This window comes from Aspergillus fijiensis (genome assembly GCF_003184825.1).
Source record: "Aspergillus fijiensis CBS 313.89 unplaced genomic scaffold BO72scaffold_13, whole genome shotgun sequence".
Taxonomy (NCBI): Eukaryota; Fungi; Ascomycota; class Eurotiomycetes; order Eurotiales; family Aspergillaceae; genus Aspergillus; species Aspergillus fijiensis.
Window position 1 is genome coordinate 190616 of NW_024468989.1, and position 16989 is coordinate 207604.

Genomic DNA, 16989 nt, shown 5'->3' on the forward strand with positions numbered 1-16989 from the left:
ACCATTGTTCATCTACCGATGCTAATAATATGCGTCGAAGATGGAGGTCTAGATGGGTGGTAGTACGGAGGGAGACTTTATTTAGCACAGGCGACGATGCGATGCGATTACTGTACTGCTCACCACGCGACGACGATCAAGACGAGCAAGAGGAAAGATGCACGACTCGACCGTCAGGTTATTCTACGATTGACGTCAGCCATGAGCAACCCGGCCGACTTGCCTTGGACTCCTCTTGAGGGTGAGTTAACTAAGTGTAAGTCAGGGGAGTGATCGATCATCGGAGCGGGTAAGACGCCTGCCAGCTGGAGGTAAAGATCGCCGGTGGTGGGCAAAGCCTCCGTGCGTTGTTGGCGTTCCAGAATTAGACCCAGCGAAATTGGACGGTACCTGCAGCCTGCAGCAGGAAGGTTGTGCTGACGGGGGGGTTGATGACTTGTACTCGAGTAACTAGTCAGGGGAAACAAAGTGACAGGAGAGATGCGCGACCGGGAGATGTACAGTACAGTAGTAAAAAAAAAAGATTCGAGAACACAGTGAAGAACCCCTGGAGAATGGACCAGATCCGTTGGTGCGATCATGAATTAATTAATTTAATTAATCTTCAATTGATCAGGGGCAGACGAGACAGACAGACAGACAGAAAAGAGGGAGAGCAAATAGAGAGCGATGAGAGAGAGAGAGAGACATGGATGGACAGCAGGAGGGTCGTCATCTCCGGACCACTGGGCACCAAGTCAGCCAACCCTCATTTGCGGCTGTGGCTCCACGGGGGAGACTTGTCACTCAGTCTTGGGAGGGACTGATTATTGGACAGGCAAATCCACTGGGATCCACCGGCAATGAAGATTCCAGGGCCAACAGGCACAATTAATCCCTCATTGGATGCGCAGGGTGCTATTCTCAGTGGTGGGTGGCCCCGTTGGAGCGGGACTAGGGCTGCTGTTAGGCCTTTCACTTGTTGCCAGTCTTACTGAGGGCTCCGTTCTAGACCCAAGCAATTCATTCACAATCATCCACCCACGGGCATTGCTTTCTCCCGCTCTTTGTCGTTGCCGTTGGCCCTTTTATCTGTCTGTCCCTGCCCTTCTTTTGCAACTCTCTCCATCTCCCCATCTCTCCATCCCCCATTCTCTTCCCCTCCCTCTCTCTATCTCATTCTTTGAACGTGGACTTGTCATTCTTTTCCAACTCCCGTTCCTTGCATTCACTCACTCTTTACGACTTTAACTCACCTTCGTCAATCTCTATCACACCACCACCACCACCACCACCACCATCACAATGCACTACAACACTTTGGCTGCCATGGCCCTTGCGGCCTCTACTGCCGAGGCTGTCTCCCAGGGTTTCAACTACGGCAACAAGAAGGCCGATGAGAGCTCCATGTTCCAGGCCGACTTCGAGGCCTCCTTCAAGACCGCCAAGGGTCTGGTTGGCACTGACGGTGGCTTCACCAGCGCTCGTCTCTACACCATGATCGTAGGTATACTGCTGCTTGACTTGCAAGGGACCAGACTAACCCCACTTCCCCCCACAGCAAGCCTACAGCACCAACACCCCCATCGAGGCCATCCCCGCTGCTATCGCCCAAGACACCTCGCTCCTCCTCGGTCTGTGGACCTCCGGTGGTGGCATGGCCAACGAGCTCGCTGCCCTCAAGTCCGCCATCTCCCAGTACGGTGAGGACTTCACCAAGCTCGTTGTCGGTATCTCCGTCGGCAGTGAGGATCTCTACCGCAACTCCGTCGAGGGTGTTGAGGCCTCCGCCGGTGTCGGTGTCAACCCCGACGAGCTCGTCGAGTACATCCAGCAGGTCCGTGACTTGATCGCCGGCACCGGACTGGCTGATGTTCCCATCGGCCACGTCGACACCTGGGACTCCTGGACCAACACCTCCAACGCGGCTGTCATTGAGGCCGTCGACTGGCTCGGTTTCGACGGCTACCCCTTCTGGCAGTCGACCTTTGAGAACGACATCAACAACGCCAAGCAGCTCTTCCTCGATTCGTGGGAGAAGACCAAGGCCGTTGCCGGCAGCAAGGAGGTCTGGATGACCGAGACCGGATGGCCCGTCAGCGGTGACTCCGAGGGCGATGCGGTCGCCAATGCCGCCAACGCCAAGATCTACTGGGATGAGGTGGGTTGCCCTCTGTTCGGCAACACCAACACCTGGTGGTACATTCTCCAGGACACCGACGGTGCCACCCCCAACCCCAGCTTCGGCGTTGTTGGTAGCACCCTGAGCACCACTCCTCTGTACGACCTGTCTTGCAAGAACTCCACTTCTTCCGCCACCTCCACTGCTTCTTCGTCTTCTGCCTCTGCCACCGGTGTCTCTGGTAAGACTACTGGCTCTTCCAGCTCCGGCTCTGGCTCCAGCTCCGGCTCCTCTGCCTCTGGCTCCGGCTCTTCCGGCACCGGCTCTGGCGCTTCTGCTTCCGGCTCCGGCTCCGGCTCTGGCTCCGTCTCTGGCAGCTGGGGTGGCCGTAACGGCACCTGGGGCAGCCACGGCAACGGCACTTACCCCGGCTTCCGCCCCTCCGCCAGCTCCGGTCTGACCCCCTCCGCCAGCGCTGCTGCCGGTAGCTCCGGCTCCTCCGGTTCCAGCTCCAGCTCCGGCTCTGGCTCCGGCTCCAGCACCGGCACCTCCGCTGCCGCCGCCTCTTCCTCCGGCCTCTTCACCGGTGGCTCCGGCCGTGTTCTCCCCGGCTCTCTCCTCGGTGCCGTCGTCGGCATCCTCGCCCTGGCTGTCTTGTAAATTTAGCTCCGCGATGAAGGAATGAGGGGGGTTGTTCACCGCAGTATAGACCTTTTTTCTCTTCGTGTACACTTTTAGGACGTTCGTTCAATTCAATGATGCCGGTTGTATGTCGACGGTCTCAAGTATAGTACAATCCACGCACGAATTGATCATCAAGCATTATTTGGCTGAATCACTAGTAAAAAGAAATGCGTCTAGCTGTACTATGAGTCTTCACACAGCTCTACTTACAGATACACACACCACCGAAACCGAATCACGACTCCGTGTTCTTCCCCTTCAGACTCCCCTGTAAACAGCCCACCACATCCTCCACCGTCTTCCCGCGCTGTCGCAACGCCCCGGCCTTCTGCTTCTCCAGTCCCAGCACCGGATCGTCGGCAACCGCCTGATACACCTCCGCGATTCCATTATACCTGTTGCAGTCAGCACACCTATTCCCCCCGCTTTGCCCCCAACACACAACAAGGGGAAACATACACATCCGGCCCAAACCCGGCCCCCTCCTCCATCGTGCGCCCGATCTCCCGCATCTCCTCCACCCACCGATACGCCTTGGAGGGCATCCCCACCACCCCGCGCTCCGCCATCCCCAGCGCCGCAGGCTTATACTCGCCGAGCAGCCCGCGCAACTCGGACAGCACCCCGAACCCCTCCGCGGCGGTGAAGGACTCGATCGCCAGCGCGGTAAACCCCTTCGTCAGGGCGGCGAAGCACATCTTCAGCGCCGCGGCGGTGCCGATCTCGGCCGAGACGTGTCGCATGTTCAGGACGGTGGCGAGCGGGGCGTCCGGCAGGGGATCGGGGCCGGAGACCACCAGGGCGGGTTTTTTCCACTCTCCTTCCCCCTGATCCTCGGGTTCAGGCCCGTGGGTGCCACCGTTGGCTTGGTTATGGTCATGGTGTGCATGGTGTGCATGCTTGGTGAAATGCGGCGGGGATCCGATGATCCCCCCCGACAGGAAGCGGAGATCGTCCGGTCGGGCGGTGGTGCGGAAGAGCTGGGCTAAATCCCGGGCCGTGGCGGGGGACACGGCGTTGAGGTCGAGGATGTACAAGGGGCTGTCGCGGACGAGGTGTCGCGCTGTGGCGGCGGCGATGATGCGCTCGGCGGTGGGGAGGGCCTCGGCGGGCGGGACGATGGAGAGGAGCACGTCGCTTTCGTCGATGAGGTTCTGGAGGGAGGGCCGGAGTTCGATGTCGGCCAGCCAGGCGCGGTGTTGGGTGGATTCACTGTTTTTTGGAGATGAGATGCGGAGCGGGGGGAGGGGGGAAGGGAGCGGGGTTTGTTGATGTACTCTACCTCCGGTCGGCGGCGTAGGTTAGCACGCGATATTTGTGGGCGCGGAGGAGCTGGGCGATGCCAAAGCCCATCTCTCCGATGGAGAGGATGCCGATTGCTTCGAAGGGCATGGTGGGTTGGTTTGTTGGTGGATGCGGAGGGTGAGGTTGAGGTGATGATGAAGGTGAGATTGGAGGTGAGATGAAGCGGGGATGGTGGGGGACTCGGGAATGTGAATGTGATTGCGAATGTGATGAGAAGGATTACAGGATCAGCATGGGTTGAACACGGCTACTGCAGGTTGCTCGTCCTAGCACTTCGATGGCTTATATACTACGGTCTGTCTGTATATTCTGCTCTGTAAATAAATTCTACGGTGGAAGCAGGCCCAAGATAGTCAGACAACTCTTCGTCATCGTCCCCGAGAGGGTGCAATGGGCTGACCGTATCTACATACATTGTACTGATTGTACGTACTGTATCATCATGTGCCCTCGGCCATCGGCCTGCTTCCTCGCCGGTCGGCATCGGCTCACTCTGCCACGGTCGGGTTTGCCTGTTGCATGACCGATCTCCATATCCTGACCCGGTGATGGTCAGTTCGATTATTCGGACCGGATTCCTCGTCCGAGAGACAAGAGACTGCGTGGTTTGCCGATGGGGTGGTGTTGAAGGTCGAGTTAGGGCAATTGAGTCGGGCCGACGGGAGAAGTGGAAGTATGTGTACAAGGTAGGTAGCATAATAGTACACTGTACATAACTTATTACTTATGTAGGTCCAGCCACCCCAAGTCCAATTTGATACGAAGTTTACTGTTTAGTATACTTCGATGCACACTAACTAACTTCCAGATCTCCACACTAAGTGCCGAGTATGAAGGTCAGCCGAAGGCCCTGGATCGTCGGTCCCTTTTTGAGCAAGTCGACGATCCTCAAGCTGCCTCTGCTGCTTCGCTCTGTCGATCGGGAGATCATTGCACGGCCTAGCTGTAGGTTTCAATTTGGTGTGTCTCTTGCTTCTCTGCGGTGTCTGACCGACTGACCTTGGAGCAGTATGCATTTCTACACAGCAGGGTGTACAGTACACAAGTCCCTTCAGGCATCTATCTTCATGCCCAAAGCCACCACCACATCCCGTTATCCACGGGGACTGCAGTGGCAACCGCTTATCGACCAATGCCTCTGTTCAGGAAACCAGTTTCCGATGGATCCAGCCCTTTGACTGATTTAAAGTCTCGTGTGTCCCAGGGCCCGTGGAGCCAACCGTGGGTGGAGGGATCCACCGGGTCTGGCGACGCGCAAACCACCGCAAGGGATCGATGCTTAGCTCTGCAAATTTCGAACCCTTAGCGTCACGGTGGCCACCATCAAAAAAGAATGAGCAATCCAGCTGTACAGCTGCGCAATGTCTCCGGACAATCTTTTCCGGAGCTCCCCCAACACCTAAACACCTATAAAACCCTCCTTGCTCCAACAGCCTTCCCCAAAATGACGGTGAAGTGACAATCCACGCCAATCCTCCTCATCTTCCACCATGCCACCTCCATATCCCACCCCCGATCATTCGCAACCCCCAAGTCCAGTCGAGGATAAGACTGTGTCTGGACTGTCATCGGCCGCCATGTCGCGCCGCACCTCTTTCTCCGATTACCAACCCGGCGTGGGGAGCAGTCGCTTTGCATCCACTCCGGCCACGGGGGCACAAACCCCGGATCCTCTGCTGGGACCCAAAGTCGCCGTCCCCGCCGATGTGCTGAAGAAATTCCCTCAGACAATCGCCCGATCCCGTGAGGACAGCAGCGACGACGACGAGGAAGCGATCGAGCTGTCGGCCACGGGGCCCCGATTCCGTCGTCCCTCTGCGGCCGTTCACCCGGGCGACCATGTCTATGCCGACGAGGCGGGCTCACCACCCCCCGAGGCCACCAAGGCTGCTCGACAGGGGGTGCCTCCGGAGCTGTCCAGCTTTGGCGCCGAACTTCTATTGATTGCCGTCTGCTCCGTGGGCTTGATGCTCTTCTCCTTCCTTCTGGGCGACATGCTGGCCCCGCAAATCCAGATCCGAGCCGCCCTGGGCATCAGCAACACCGAATTGCCCTGGCTGGTGGGCGCCTTCAACGTGGCCAACGGCCTTTCCGTCGTTGTTTCCGGCTCATTGACGGACCTCACGCCTCCTCGACCGCTGATGGTGGGAGCGTTTGGCTGGCTCACCTTGTGGAACCTGATTGGGGCCTTCTCGCTGTCCCCCTCGCGCCGCATCCTCTTCTTCATTGTGCGCGCCATGCAGGGTCTGGCCATTGGCGTGCTGGTGTCCGGGAGCATGAGCATTCTTGGCCGGGTGTACAAGCCAGGCATCCGCAAGAACCGCGTCTTCAGCGCCATGGCCGCCTGTGCGCCTTTCGGGTTCTCCCTGGGAGCCATCCAGGGGGGTCTTCTGTTCCACCACCTCCCGTGGATCTTCGGCTCCAATGCCATGATCACCGGGCTGTGTGCCGTGGCGGCCTTTTTCGCCATCCCCCCGCTGCGGCCCGTGGCCGACGTGGCCGGTACTGAGGCCCCCTCCATCAAGCAATTCGACTACCTGGGGGCGGCCTTCGCCGTGGGCGGTTGCGTGTGCCTTCTCTTCGGCCTGACGCAGGGAGGAGTGACCAATTGGTCCCCGTACACGATCGCCCTGACGGTCGTCGGCATTGTGCTGCTGGTGGGGCTGTTCGTCACGGAACGCTACGTGGTGCGACCCCTCATCCCCAACCGGCTGTGGAGCACGAAGGGCTTCACCCCGCTGATGATCGCCTACTTCTTGGGGTTTGGCTCGTTCTTCGGCTGCTGGCAGTTCTACGCGATCCAGTTCTGGCTGCGCATCCAGCACGCAACGCCCGTCGCCGTGGCGCTGTACCACATCCCCAACGCCCTGGTCGGGGTGTTTGCGACCTGGGTCGTCAGCCGCACCCTGCACCTGGTCCCGGGCCACTACATCTACACCATCTCCATGTTCGCCTTCACGCTGGGTCCGGCCTTCTTCCTCCCGCAAACCGCCAACACTATCTACTGGGCGCTCTCCTTTCCCGGCATTGCCCTGGTGACCTTCGGCCCCGATCTCGCCTTCGCCGCCGCCTCCATTTTTATCACGAGCAACGTGGCGCGCTCGTACCAGGGCAGCGCGGGCAGTCTGCTGGTGACGAACCAGAACCTCAGCTCGGCGATTCTGACCAGTGTGGCGGATGCGATCGGCACGCGCGTCGACAAGACCCCGGACGGGGATGTCGGGCTGCAGGGACTGCGGGCCATCTGGTGGTTTGCGCTGGGGTGTCAGCTGGTGGCGGCGTTGATCACCGTGACGTGCGTGCGCATTCCCAAAGAGGAGGAGAAGGAGCATGTTACTTGAGTCTTTTCCCTCCAACAAAATGAGATATTGATGATGATAATGATGTTGGTAGAATAGATGACTGGGTTAGATGGGGAAAAGTATATAGATTGCATGTTTTCTTATGAGCTATGATAATGATAAATAATACTGGAAGGCATTGGTACATTTAAGCATGATGCTATCCTCTCCGACGATGTTGTCATCTTATCGCGGATCTTGATCCGGCGGGGTAATTGCATTGCCGGGTCATAAATAACCCCTCAGTTTCCCCTCACCGATGGTGTCATCACACCTCGCTTTCACCAACAACACATCCCGGACTCTACTTACTGTGTGTATTCCACCTACAAGACAAAATCAAAATGTCCGACAAGTCCGACAAGTCCAACATCCTCATCTTCGGCGCCACCGGGGCCATCGGCTCGTACATCACCCAGGCCCTGCTCGACGACCGCGCCCACTTCGGCCGCTTCGCCATCTTCACCAGCCCGCAGTCCCTGCAGACCAAGACCGAGGTGCTGGACAAGCTGCGCCGCCAGGGGGTCGATATCCTGGTGGGCGATTTGGCGAATGCGGACGATGTGCGCAAGGCTTATGCTGGTATTACATTACCCTTGCCCGTTCAGTAGACTCTACTGTACTGTACAGCACACTATACCCTCTTATGCACTACACAGCACTATGCCCTCCTACACACCCGCCTGATCGAACCCCCCCACCACCCACTCCACCACCCACCCAAACTAATGAATTTACAGGATACGACACCGTCGTCTCCGCCCTCGGCCGCACCGCCATCGCCGCCCAGATCCCGCTCATCCACCTGGCCGCCGAATCCGAGACCGTCCGCCGCTTCCTCCCCTCCGAGTACGGGACGGACATCGAGTACGGCCCCGCCTCGAAGGACGAGAAGCCGCACCAGCAGAAGCTGAAGGTGCGGGCGGCACTGGCCCCGCTGCGCGACCGCCTCGAGTACGCCTACATCGTCACGGGCCCGTACCCGGATTATCCGTTCTACCTGGCGGCGGCGGGGTCGAAGGAGGCGGCGAAGGCGGGGGCGTGGGATGTGAAGGCGCGGAAGGCGGTGGTGGCCGGCGACGGGGAGGGGAGGGTTAGTTTCAGCGCGCGGGTGGAGTGAGTTTCTTCCTTCCAGGGGACGGTTCGATAGTCTTCGATGGTCTTCGATGGGCGTCATGGCCCTGTCGTACCGGGTTGTGGCTGGATGGCTGACGCGCACATGCACAGTGTCGGGCGCTTCGTCGCCCACGCGCTCACCCACTGGGACCAGGCGCGGTACCGCGCCCTCAAGCTCAACTCCTTCACCACCACCCCGCACGAGATCCTGCGCGAGTTCGAGTTCCAGACCGGCCAGAAGTGGGAGGTCGAGTACACCGCGCTGGACGAGCTGCGGCGGCTCGAGGCCCAGGCGTGGGAGCAGGGCGCCCCCCATGCGACGACCTTCACCCTGCGGCGCATCTGGGCCGAGGGCGGCACCCTGTACGATCGCCGGGACAATGAGGATATCGGGGTCGTGGCGACGCAGTCGTTGCAGGAGCTGGTGCGGGATTCGATCCATCGGCAGTTGGAGTAGTCGATTGGCTGGGACGGGCTGGGTGGTTGTTCTAGATGGTTCGGGTCAGTTGTGAGAGCAGGTTGTATGATACTTCTGGCTGAAGCGGTTGCTGCCATCTGGGTTAGTTGGAAAAGCAGGTTGTATAATGCTTCTGAGTACGGTAGTGCTGCGCTGTGTGGATGCATCATGTACCCTTTTGACAGATTCTGTATGCAATTGTGGTTGAGATTACAGCACGCCAATGATAGTGAAGGCAGCGCGGCGAACAGGTTGTGTGTAAACTGTGCACAAGCAGATACGAAGAGTATTTCTGAAGAATGTCACCCTTTGCATGATAGCTCGCTCTATATGAAGTGTAAGCATGAGTTACGCTAGACTCTGACGGCTCTAGCAATGCCCATGTCAGCCCAGACATTACTAAACATCCCCTGGCATTGGTGCAGAGAAGGTTTGTGTCTAGGTCTAATTCTCTTGCAGCGGCGAGTTGCAATACTGAGATGTGTTCCTGGGTTGGTCAGTCCCAGTCCACCCGACATCAAGCTTCGTCTTCGCCGTATCCATCGGCTCAAGCACCCACTACCGACCAGTTTGAAGCAGACCACAGCCTGTCATTGCCGATCGATCTCCGCCCCTCCCTAGGTTCGGCTGTCAGATGCTGACGACGATCCGGATCTGGTTCGCCTTCGGGCTGAAGAACCACCTCCTGGCTCCGATGTAGGAGCTGCCACGAGCCGACTGGCACCACCACGTGGTCGCTACCCACGGGATGTACCCGCGGGTGAAGATTCTGTCGTGTGGAGATTGCGATGCAGGCGAGATGGCGACGGTGCGCCAGTTTCCAGGTTGCTGCAGGTCAGCACCCAGCAGTTTTGGGTTATGATGGCAGATCCTAAGGATGCTGAGATGGCTGCAATGATTATCATCCTCTCCGGGTACCTCAATCCACTTGTATGAGATGAATGGTTGTGAGAGGTGAAAGTAAACAAGATAAAGAATACAGCGTACGGTGCCCGTCGCGGCGGGTTGATTCCCGCGGGAACGGTGACAGACAGGCTGACCGTCGGCTAAACGAGCCACTTGGTGGAGAGCTCATCCCTACGACAGCACCACTCGACCATTTGCGTTGAGATGGTGATTTCCACAGCCTTCTAGAGTGCTGAAGCCCTGGAGTCTGGAGCACGCAGCTGTTTGTCAGCTTGAGTCAGAGTGCCCGGCCGATATAGGAGGCGGGAGTCACGCCGCATGAGTCATTCCGAGTCAGCCCTGCAATCAAGCTACATGAGACTATGCAATATGCTTGTTTTTAGCTTTTCACCGGACAATGAGCCGCAGACAGCGCTAGGCGTGAGTGCTCCTGATCCCGAGATGCTGTATGGAGGAAGCACATCTGGTGGCCAGTGGCCTTTCCCCGGCCGACTGGGATAGAGAATCGGGGGGGGGCGAGACCGGCCCTCGGAGGCCCGGAGTACTGCCGCCCAGCCCCGGGATCGATGCCGCTAAGTCGGACGGGGACTAGTGCATGGCGGCCGACTCGGAAGCGGCACGAGGAGACTAAGCCTGTTTGGGGACGGTCGGTAGGGCAGCGCCACCGGCAGCCCTATTCCGTCCTCTGACTGGTTTCTTGCCTTTGACCAGTTGCCACCCGGGGCCCGCCTGGCCTGATGCGGTGGTTGAATTTTCCAGTTTTGCAGTTTTGCCTTTTTGCCTCCATGCAGAGTCTGGTATGGTCCCGGATTCCCCCAGACACCTTATTTGCTTCCCCCGGCTAAACTATCGTCATGCAACATTGGCGGCAGCATGTTCGTCGCCAGATGCACGATCCGTTTGACCAGCTAGCGGAAATAGTAATGAATACTCAGTGACTATTTAGTTTCACCGAAGAATTGTAGAAAATTCGACCACTCCACTCTTATGCTCGTTGTTCCTGGAGGAGTGGGCCATGAGGCATTGAAAACGTCGCACCAGCCCGGGCAGCAGGCCGACATCGGGGAGAGAGGCAAACGGCGGCCAGCAAAGTTTGTGTCACGCCCGCAGAAATTGCACTCCCCGAGGCTGGGATTGGCTGGGATTGGCTGGTCGCCCCGAACTATTAACTAACAAAAACCACCTGCCCAGACGTCCATGCTTCACCTCGCTGGCTTTGGCTGCAGTATAATAACGAAATGCCCAAGGCCCGATTCTTTTGATCTCTTCATAGCTTCCTGTCCATTTTGTTCTTCCTTCCTTTTGACGCTTTCTCTCTCCCTTTCTCTCCCTCCCCTTCCCTCCTCTCCTCTCCTCCCCTCTTCTCCCCCTCCTTCTACTTCCCCCCACGGTGTCAATTTCCAACCCCCTCCCCCAGGAAATTCACCATGTCGTCACCGGAAGTGAAAGACATCGAGTATGGCTCGGGTGTCCCATCGGACCCGGAGGCCTGGGATACCGACCTCAAGGCTCCCGCCGAGGAGCAAGACCCCTTCGGCGCGGAGCATGGTGAGGTTCAATATAAGACTTTGGATTGGTGGTATGTACACTGTCTATTCAATACTCAAATGCATTGATACTAATATCTTGCTTGATAGGCAATCTGGCTTCTGTATGTGATGTGATATTGGTGATACCACACTAGACCGTCCCGCATATTCTAACCCACCTTTAGTGATGATTGCCGAGACTGTCTCCTTGGGTGTCTTGTCTCTGCCCTCGACTGTCGCTACTGTCGGCCTGATCCCTGCTATCATCCTCATTGTCGGCCTGGGCGTGGTGGCCACCTACTCCGGCTATGTCATCGGTCAATTCCGGGCGCGATATCCCTTCATCCACAGCATGGCCGACGCCGGCGAGGTCCTGATGGGGAAACCCGGTCGCATCTTCATCGAGGTTGCCCAGCTGCTCTTCTTCATGTTCGCCTCCGGTAGTCACCTGGTCACCTTCACGGTCATGATGAACACCCTCACCAATCACGGCACCTGCTCCGTGGTCTTTGGCGTGGTCGGCCTGGTTCTCTCCTTCATCTGCTCGCTGCCCCGCACCATGAAGAACGTCTCCTGGTTCGCCATTGCCTGTACGTTTCCACTGCCTCCTCTGCTCCATCACAACCATTCTAACAATGCACAGGCTTCATCAGTATCTTCTCTGCAGTGCTCATCACCATGATCGGCGTGGGCGTCGAACACCCCTCCACCGAACCGATGCAACTGACCCGCAAGACGAGCTTCGTGAACGGCTTTTCCGCCGTGACCAACATTGGCTTCGCCTACTGCGGCCACCCGGCCTTCTTCGGATTCATCGCCGAGATGAAGAACCCCAAGGACTTCCCCAAGTCGCTGTGCATGCTGCAGGCGTTTGAGATCGTGCTCTACACCGTCGCCTCCGCCGTCATCTACCGCTACGCCGGCCAGGACGTCAAGTCGCCCGCCCTGGGCTCCGCCGGCCCCGTTGTCCGCAAGGTCGCCTACGGTGTCGCCATCCCGACCATTGTCGTCGCCGGTGTGGTCCTGGGCCACGTCGCCATCAAGAACGTCTACGTCCGACTGTTCCGCGGCACGGATGTCATGCACAAGCGCAGTGTCAAGGGAATCGGCGCCTGGATCGGTCTGGCTGCTGGCTACTGGATCATCGCCTGGGTCATCGCCGAGGCTATCCCCGTGTTCAGCAACCTCGTCAGCTTGGTTGTATGTTTTATCCCCTACCCTGTCCTGTCTACTCAATTCCATACATGCTAATCGTACCCAATAGTGCGCCCTGTTCGCGAGTTGGTTCTCCTTCGGCCTGCCCGGCGTCTTCTGGCTCTACCTCTACTACGGCAACTACTTCTCTTCGTGGCGCAAGACGCTGTTGACCATGGCCAACGTGGGGCTGTTCCTCATCGGCGCCACGATCTGCGTCTGCGGTCTGTGGGTGTCGGGCGTGGCCATCCACGACGACAGCTCCGGCAGCAGTTTCTCCTGCGCGAATAATGCGTGATGTGATGCAGCTGCATGACACGATCCATTGCATTGAGGCGTTTTCTGGGAATCCTTTTGGGCTGTATATAATCATACTATTTATAGAGTGTATCATAGACTAGACTTGTAATATACCCTTTGACTTTCTGTCCGACCTTGGTGCTGAATGCATTGCGATTCAATTGTGATAACGTCATTGGAATGCTGGGCAGGTTGGAGGGAGTCTACGTCATCGCCGGTTGCAGTGCCGGTATTCAAGCCGAGGTAATGATTCTAGAAGCATTCCACGGATTCCACGGATTCCATGGATCTCCTCATGAGGATAGATATCTAAGCAACATGCACAACGCCGAACAAGCATCATAATCATCAGACATAAGCCATCATGCAAAGACTAAACCTCCAACCGCATCACCAGCAACCGCAACACCCAATTCACGCACCCCGTCTCCCGCTCCACCCGCCCCATGCCCCCGTGAATCTCCCCCATTATCCCTTGCAACGTTTTCCGCGTGTACTCCATACTCCCACTGTCCTGCAAGATATCCAATACCTCTCGTTTCCTCGCGACCTCCATCGTCCCCGCCGCCCGCCCCTGCTCCAACATCTCCCAAAGTCGCCCGTTCTTCTCCCGCTCCTGCGCCCGCAGCGCATGGGTAAGCGGGAAGGAGAACTTCCCTTCGTCGAGGTCCTCGCAGAAGCCCTTTTGATCGGTATACTATCCCCCTCAGCATCAGCATTGCACACATCACGACTCGAGGTAGGGGGCCTACCTCTTCAGTCAGATTCTTGTAATCATCGCGGATCTGGAAGTATTCGCCCAACTTGTCGATCAACGGGAGGAGGGGGATGTCTCTGCGTACTCCTTAGTTTGCGGACTGTAGATCTCTTAGGGCAAGGGAGGCGTACCGATTGCGCTGCGCAGGCGCGGTCGCGATCATTAGTCGCGCGAGGAGGCGGAAAAGGCCGCCTGTTTCTACTCATGGATGGTCGTCAATGTCTTATCGAGGATATATACCGAGTAAGATCTTGTGGGCAGGGGAGATCATACTCTGCCGGATCATCTCCTTGTACTCCGCCTCGGACGGACAGACCGCCTCTCGCGTCCAGTACACATCGTAGCTCTGCCCGGTAAACAGATTGCGCATCTCCTCGGTGTAGATGTCCAGACACGGTCCGTCGAGGTCAGCCAAGCCGCGCACCTCGTCCAGCGCCTGCAGGAGGAGGTAGTTGGCCGAGTTGATGGTGGGGCCCACCCCGTACACGGTGTGCGTGGCGGGCTGGCCGCGGCGGAGCGGGGAGGAGTCCTCGATGTCGTCCAGCCTGCGGAATTAGCATTCGATGGAGAAAATGGAGGTGAGGGAGGTACAATACATTAGCGAGGCGTTGTGCAGGGTCTTGGCGATGGATTTGAGGAGCTTCACTTTCCGGTCGGGGAGCATGAGCCAGACGTTCAGCGCGTCGATGAACGCCTCGCGCACGCCCTTGGACGGCAGCGAGGCGATGTACTCGGCTGGGCTGAGGAGATGCTAGCACGGTGTCAGCCTGTCGATCCCAGGTATTGAGGGTGAAGAAGATACCTCAGCTCCCAGCTTGACTTCCCCAACCTCTCGCTCCTCCCCGGAAACAGACGAGATCGACGAGCGCGGCGAGTTCGCGCTCGACCAGACCGACGACTCGCTCGACTCGCTCTCCTCAGACACACTTGCGCGCTTCGCCTGCACCTGCACCTGCTGCGACACATATCTCTCATCCGACGCCGTCAGCATACTCGCCTGAAGTAGCCGCCCGGCCTCGTCAACGAGCTGCGGATGATACCGCGGACACCGCAGACTCCACGCCACGTTGCCGGGAATCTGATACCCCAGTGCGCGCAGGTAGACCTGCACTTTCCGGTTCTCGCGTCCCTCGCCAGCGACGTACTCGGCCGCGCGCTGCTGGAACTCGCGCTCGAAGTTGTTCGTGACGCGGCGCACCATCTCCTTGGCCGCGGGGACGTCGACGCCGTGCCAGTGCATGCACAGCCACACGGCGTTGGTCATGGTCGTCTCCTCGGAGCGCTGGAACTCGTCCCACTCGACGTCGAAGGAGAAGTAGTCGTTGGCGAGGCCCAGCGCCGCGTAGCACGGGCGCACCACGGGCTCGATGCTGGCTTGCTCCTGGGGTGTGAGCACGAACCCCATCCCGAAGCGCATGAGCATGTCGACGAAGCTGCTGCTGTCAGTGGTTTTGGTACGCACAGGAGTGGTGCTGTACTCACGGCGCCCCCGTGTCGATAATGCGATAGTCGACGTACTCCTCCCAGCCCTCGAACGCGCGCGTCTTGTCCTGGGTCGCGGTGGTGTCGATCATGGTTTTCCACGAGTCGAGCACCACCTGGGCGCAGGCCGGGTCGATGGCGAACAGCTCCAGCAGCATCTTCGACTGCACCTGTTTTGTGCCGGTGACGGAGCGCACCGTACGGTATTCCGTCTCGTCCAGGGCGATGTCGTCGGCGTGGGCGTTGATCTGGGTTGTCAGTGCGTGCAGTGGATAGCAGCAGGGTGTACGCACGGTGGATTGGGCGGCTGACTCGACTACGTTGTCGTACATGAAGGCATCTATACGGTCAGCTGGGTTCTATTTCTGTCTTTCCTGTTTCTCGTTTCCTGACAGACGGCCACCCACATTCGAAGATGTAATTGACAATGGCCATCCGCTCCGGGCGGCAGCAGGGCAACACCACGGCCCCAAAGTGGCCCTCCCACGGATTACACGAGCCCCATCGCTCGATCGGTCCAATGTACTTCTCCCAGTCGGCGCGCAGCTGCAGCGAGCCCTCGTTGGCCTTGTGTTCTGCCTTGTGTCGGCGTAACGGGTAGCCGCGACAGAAGCCGTGAAGGTCGGGGGTGTCGCGGGGCACGAGGACGGAGAAGTGGTCTTCGTCGGGGAATGATGCTATCGATTCCATTGTTAATTATCTGTATCTGTATGAATATGGAAGTATAATACCAAAACTACAGTCGGGTGTCCCCCAGCATTCCCCCGGCCTTATAGTCTGCACGGCTTATCGGGCGCCCCAACGATCCCGTCATCGACTGCCTGCCCCAGCCCTAAGTCGACCCTCAACGCCAATGGCACATCGTCCCCGAATCTGGGTACCGAGCAGCCGGGTCATCGTGATCTGCAGCGAAAACAGGGTCAGACCGAAGGTTAATTAGGATCTCTGAGAACTGTCGGGTGAAAGAACCGCATTGACAGGCCGACAAACCATGGTTGCGTCGCGGTGATGTTGGGGGGCTCCACGGGAGGGATCCACTTCCCATGAACCATTGTTGATGTCATGGATTGGTTGACGATTACACTCATCCTCACTATCCGGGTGACCTGTCCGCTGAAGGAGATTCGCGATCTCTTTCCCGGGCCAGGATCGACGATCTGCATGCCGCGGAGGAACCTTGTCCAAGTTCCAACCCCCGAATTGCCGTGATAAACGCCGCGGCCTAGCCATGGCTGAGATAATCCTGCAGCGTCGGTGATTCGACCCGTCCAGCAAACATTCCTTCCCTTTTCTGCTGCCAGCTGGCGAGCCAGGCTGGCTGTTAAGTTAGGCGCTGTCTCTCTCTGGGTGTCATTTCACTTTTCTCTTTCCCCTTTGATCAACCACCCCCCTTAAGTAGCACCAAGAATCACCAAAGCCACCGTCATGCCGAGTCTCGCCCCAGATACAGTGCCCCCGGACACCGACACGGCGGCGCTGGCCAGCTTCAAGGCCCTCTGCGCGGAACGAGGGTTGCTAGACCGGCCTCAGGGGCTACAAGCGGGGGATGTCGAGGATGGTCTAACCGACGACCTGACCTTACTGTACTGTACCCTCCCCCCTCTCTCTTACCACACTCATCCTCCATCACGAATCCAAACACTAACCAATCCCAGCCGCTTCCTGCAAGCCCGCAAGAACGACCTCACCACCGCCCTGCAACAATACGAATCCGCCTCGCGGTTCCACACCGACAAAACCATCGTCGAAGTCTACGACACCATCTCAATCGACGACTACGAAGCCACACGCAAACTCGTACCCACCTCCCCCCCCCC

The 16989-nt window shown here is 58.2% G+C and overlaps 8 protein-coding genes across 8 annotated transcripts in view; 6 read left to right on the forward strand and 2 right to left on the reverse strand.

Moving 5' to 3' along the window:
• Nucleotides 1-335: 335 nt before the first annotated feature.
• Nucleotides 336-1045, forward strand: BO72DRAFT_42353 (uncharacterized protein). Its single transcript, XM_040942844.1, has one exon. It carries the CDS (start codon nucleotides 432-434, stop codon nucleotides 804-806), a length of 375 nt encoding a protein of 124 aa, XP_040803369.1. The 5' UTR covers nucleotides 336-431; the 3' UTR covers nucleotides 807-1045.
• A 239-nt stretch (nucleotides 1046-1284) lies between these two features.
• Nucleotides 1285-2761, forward strand: bgt2 (GPI-anchored beta-1,3-endoglucanase EglC; the record flags this gene model as incomplete). Its single annotated transcript, XM_040941084.1, has 3 exons — nucleotides 1285-1482; nucleotides 1541-2313; nucleotides 2383-2761. The coding sequence occupies 3 exons, from the start codon at nucleotides 1285-1287 to the stop codon at nucleotides 2759-2761; spliced, it is 1350 nt and encodes a 449-aa protein (XP_040803370.1).
• A 259-nt stretch (nucleotides 2762-3020) lies between these two features.
• BO72DRAFT_373406 (DUF1932 domain-containing protein) lies at nucleotides 3021-4177 on the reverse strand (the record flags this gene model as incomplete). Its single annotated transcript, XM_040941087.1, has 3 exons — nucleotides 3021-3180; nucleotides 3245-3997; nucleotides 4068-4177. 3 exons carry the CDS (start codon nucleotides 4175-4177, stop codon nucleotides 3021-3023), a joined length of 1023 nt encoding a protein of 340 aa, XP_040803371.1.
• A 1249-nt stretch (nucleotides 4178-5426) lies between these two features.
• Nucleotides 5427-7629, forward strand: BO72DRAFT_41824 (efflux pump antibiotic resistance protein). The gene has a single exon (XM_040942626.1). It carries the CDS (start codon nucleotides 5581-5583, stop codon nucleotides 7429-7431), a length of 1851 nt encoding a protein of 616 aa, XP_040803372.1. The 5' UTR covers nucleotides 5427-5580; the 3' UTR covers nucleotides 7432-7629.
• Nucleotides 7630-7713: 84 nt separating this feature from the next.
• On the forward strand, nucleotides 7714-9299 carry BO72DRAFT_446174 (isoflavone reductase family protein). The gene is made up of 3 exons (XM_040944231.1): nucleotides 7714-8013; nucleotides 8172-8547; nucleotides 8659-9299. The coding sequence occupies exons 1-3, from the start codon at nucleotides 7776-7778 to the stop codon at nucleotides 9002-9004; spliced, it is 960 nt and encodes a 319-aa protein (XP_040803373.1). The 5' UTR covers nucleotides 7714-7775; the 3' UTR covers nucleotides 9005-9299.
• Nucleotides 9300-10887: 1588 nt separating this feature from the next.
• On the forward strand, nucleotides 10888-13064 carry BO72DRAFT_400007 (amino acid transporter). The gene is made up of 5 exons (XM_040942143.1): nucleotides 10888-11489; nucleotides 11548-11561; nucleotides 11625-12029; nucleotides 12083-12639; nucleotides 12704-13064. The coding sequence occupies exons 1-5, from the start codon at nucleotides 11338-11340 to the stop codon at nucleotides 12929-12931; spliced, it is 1356 nt and encodes a 451-aa protein (XP_040803374.1). The 5' UTR covers nucleotides 10888-11337; the 3' UTR covers nucleotides 12932-13064.
• Nucleotides 13065-13306: 242 nt separating this feature from the next.
• Nucleotides 13307-15874, reverse strand: BO72DRAFT_505561 (bifunctional terpene synthase/polyprenyl synthetase family protein; the record flags this gene model as incomplete). The annotated part of the gene is made up of 9 exons (XM_040949194.1): nucleotides 15580-15874; nucleotides 15466-15512; nucleotides 15173-15420; nucleotides 14493-15123; nucleotides 14287-14441; nucleotides 13964-14235; nucleotides 13822-13888; nucleotides 13686-13767; nucleotides 13307-13630 (listed from the first exon to the last, which is right to left on the reverse strand). Exons 1-9 carry the CDS (start codon nucleotides 15860-15862, stop codon nucleotides 13307-13309), a joined length of 2109 nt encoding a protein of 702 aa, XP_040803375.1. The 5' UTR covers nucleotides 15863-15874.
• A 651-nt stretch (nucleotides 15875-16525) lies between these two features.
• The window catches only part of BO72DRAFT_424933 (SEC14 family lipid-binding protein), a gene marked incomplete at its 3' end in the record, with an annotated part of 1415 nt that continues 951 nt past the window's right edge, over nucleotides 16526-16989 (forward strand). Inside the window, exons 1-2 of the mRNA XM_040942896.1 lie at nucleotides 16526-16755; nucleotides 16828-16969. Of these exons, the coding sequence (XP_040803376.1) occupies nucleotides 16598-16755; nucleotides 16828-16969 (300 nt within the window). The 5' untranslated portion in view covers nucleotides 16526-16597. The remainder of the gene's footprint in view (nucleotides 16756-16827; nucleotides 16970-16989) is intronic.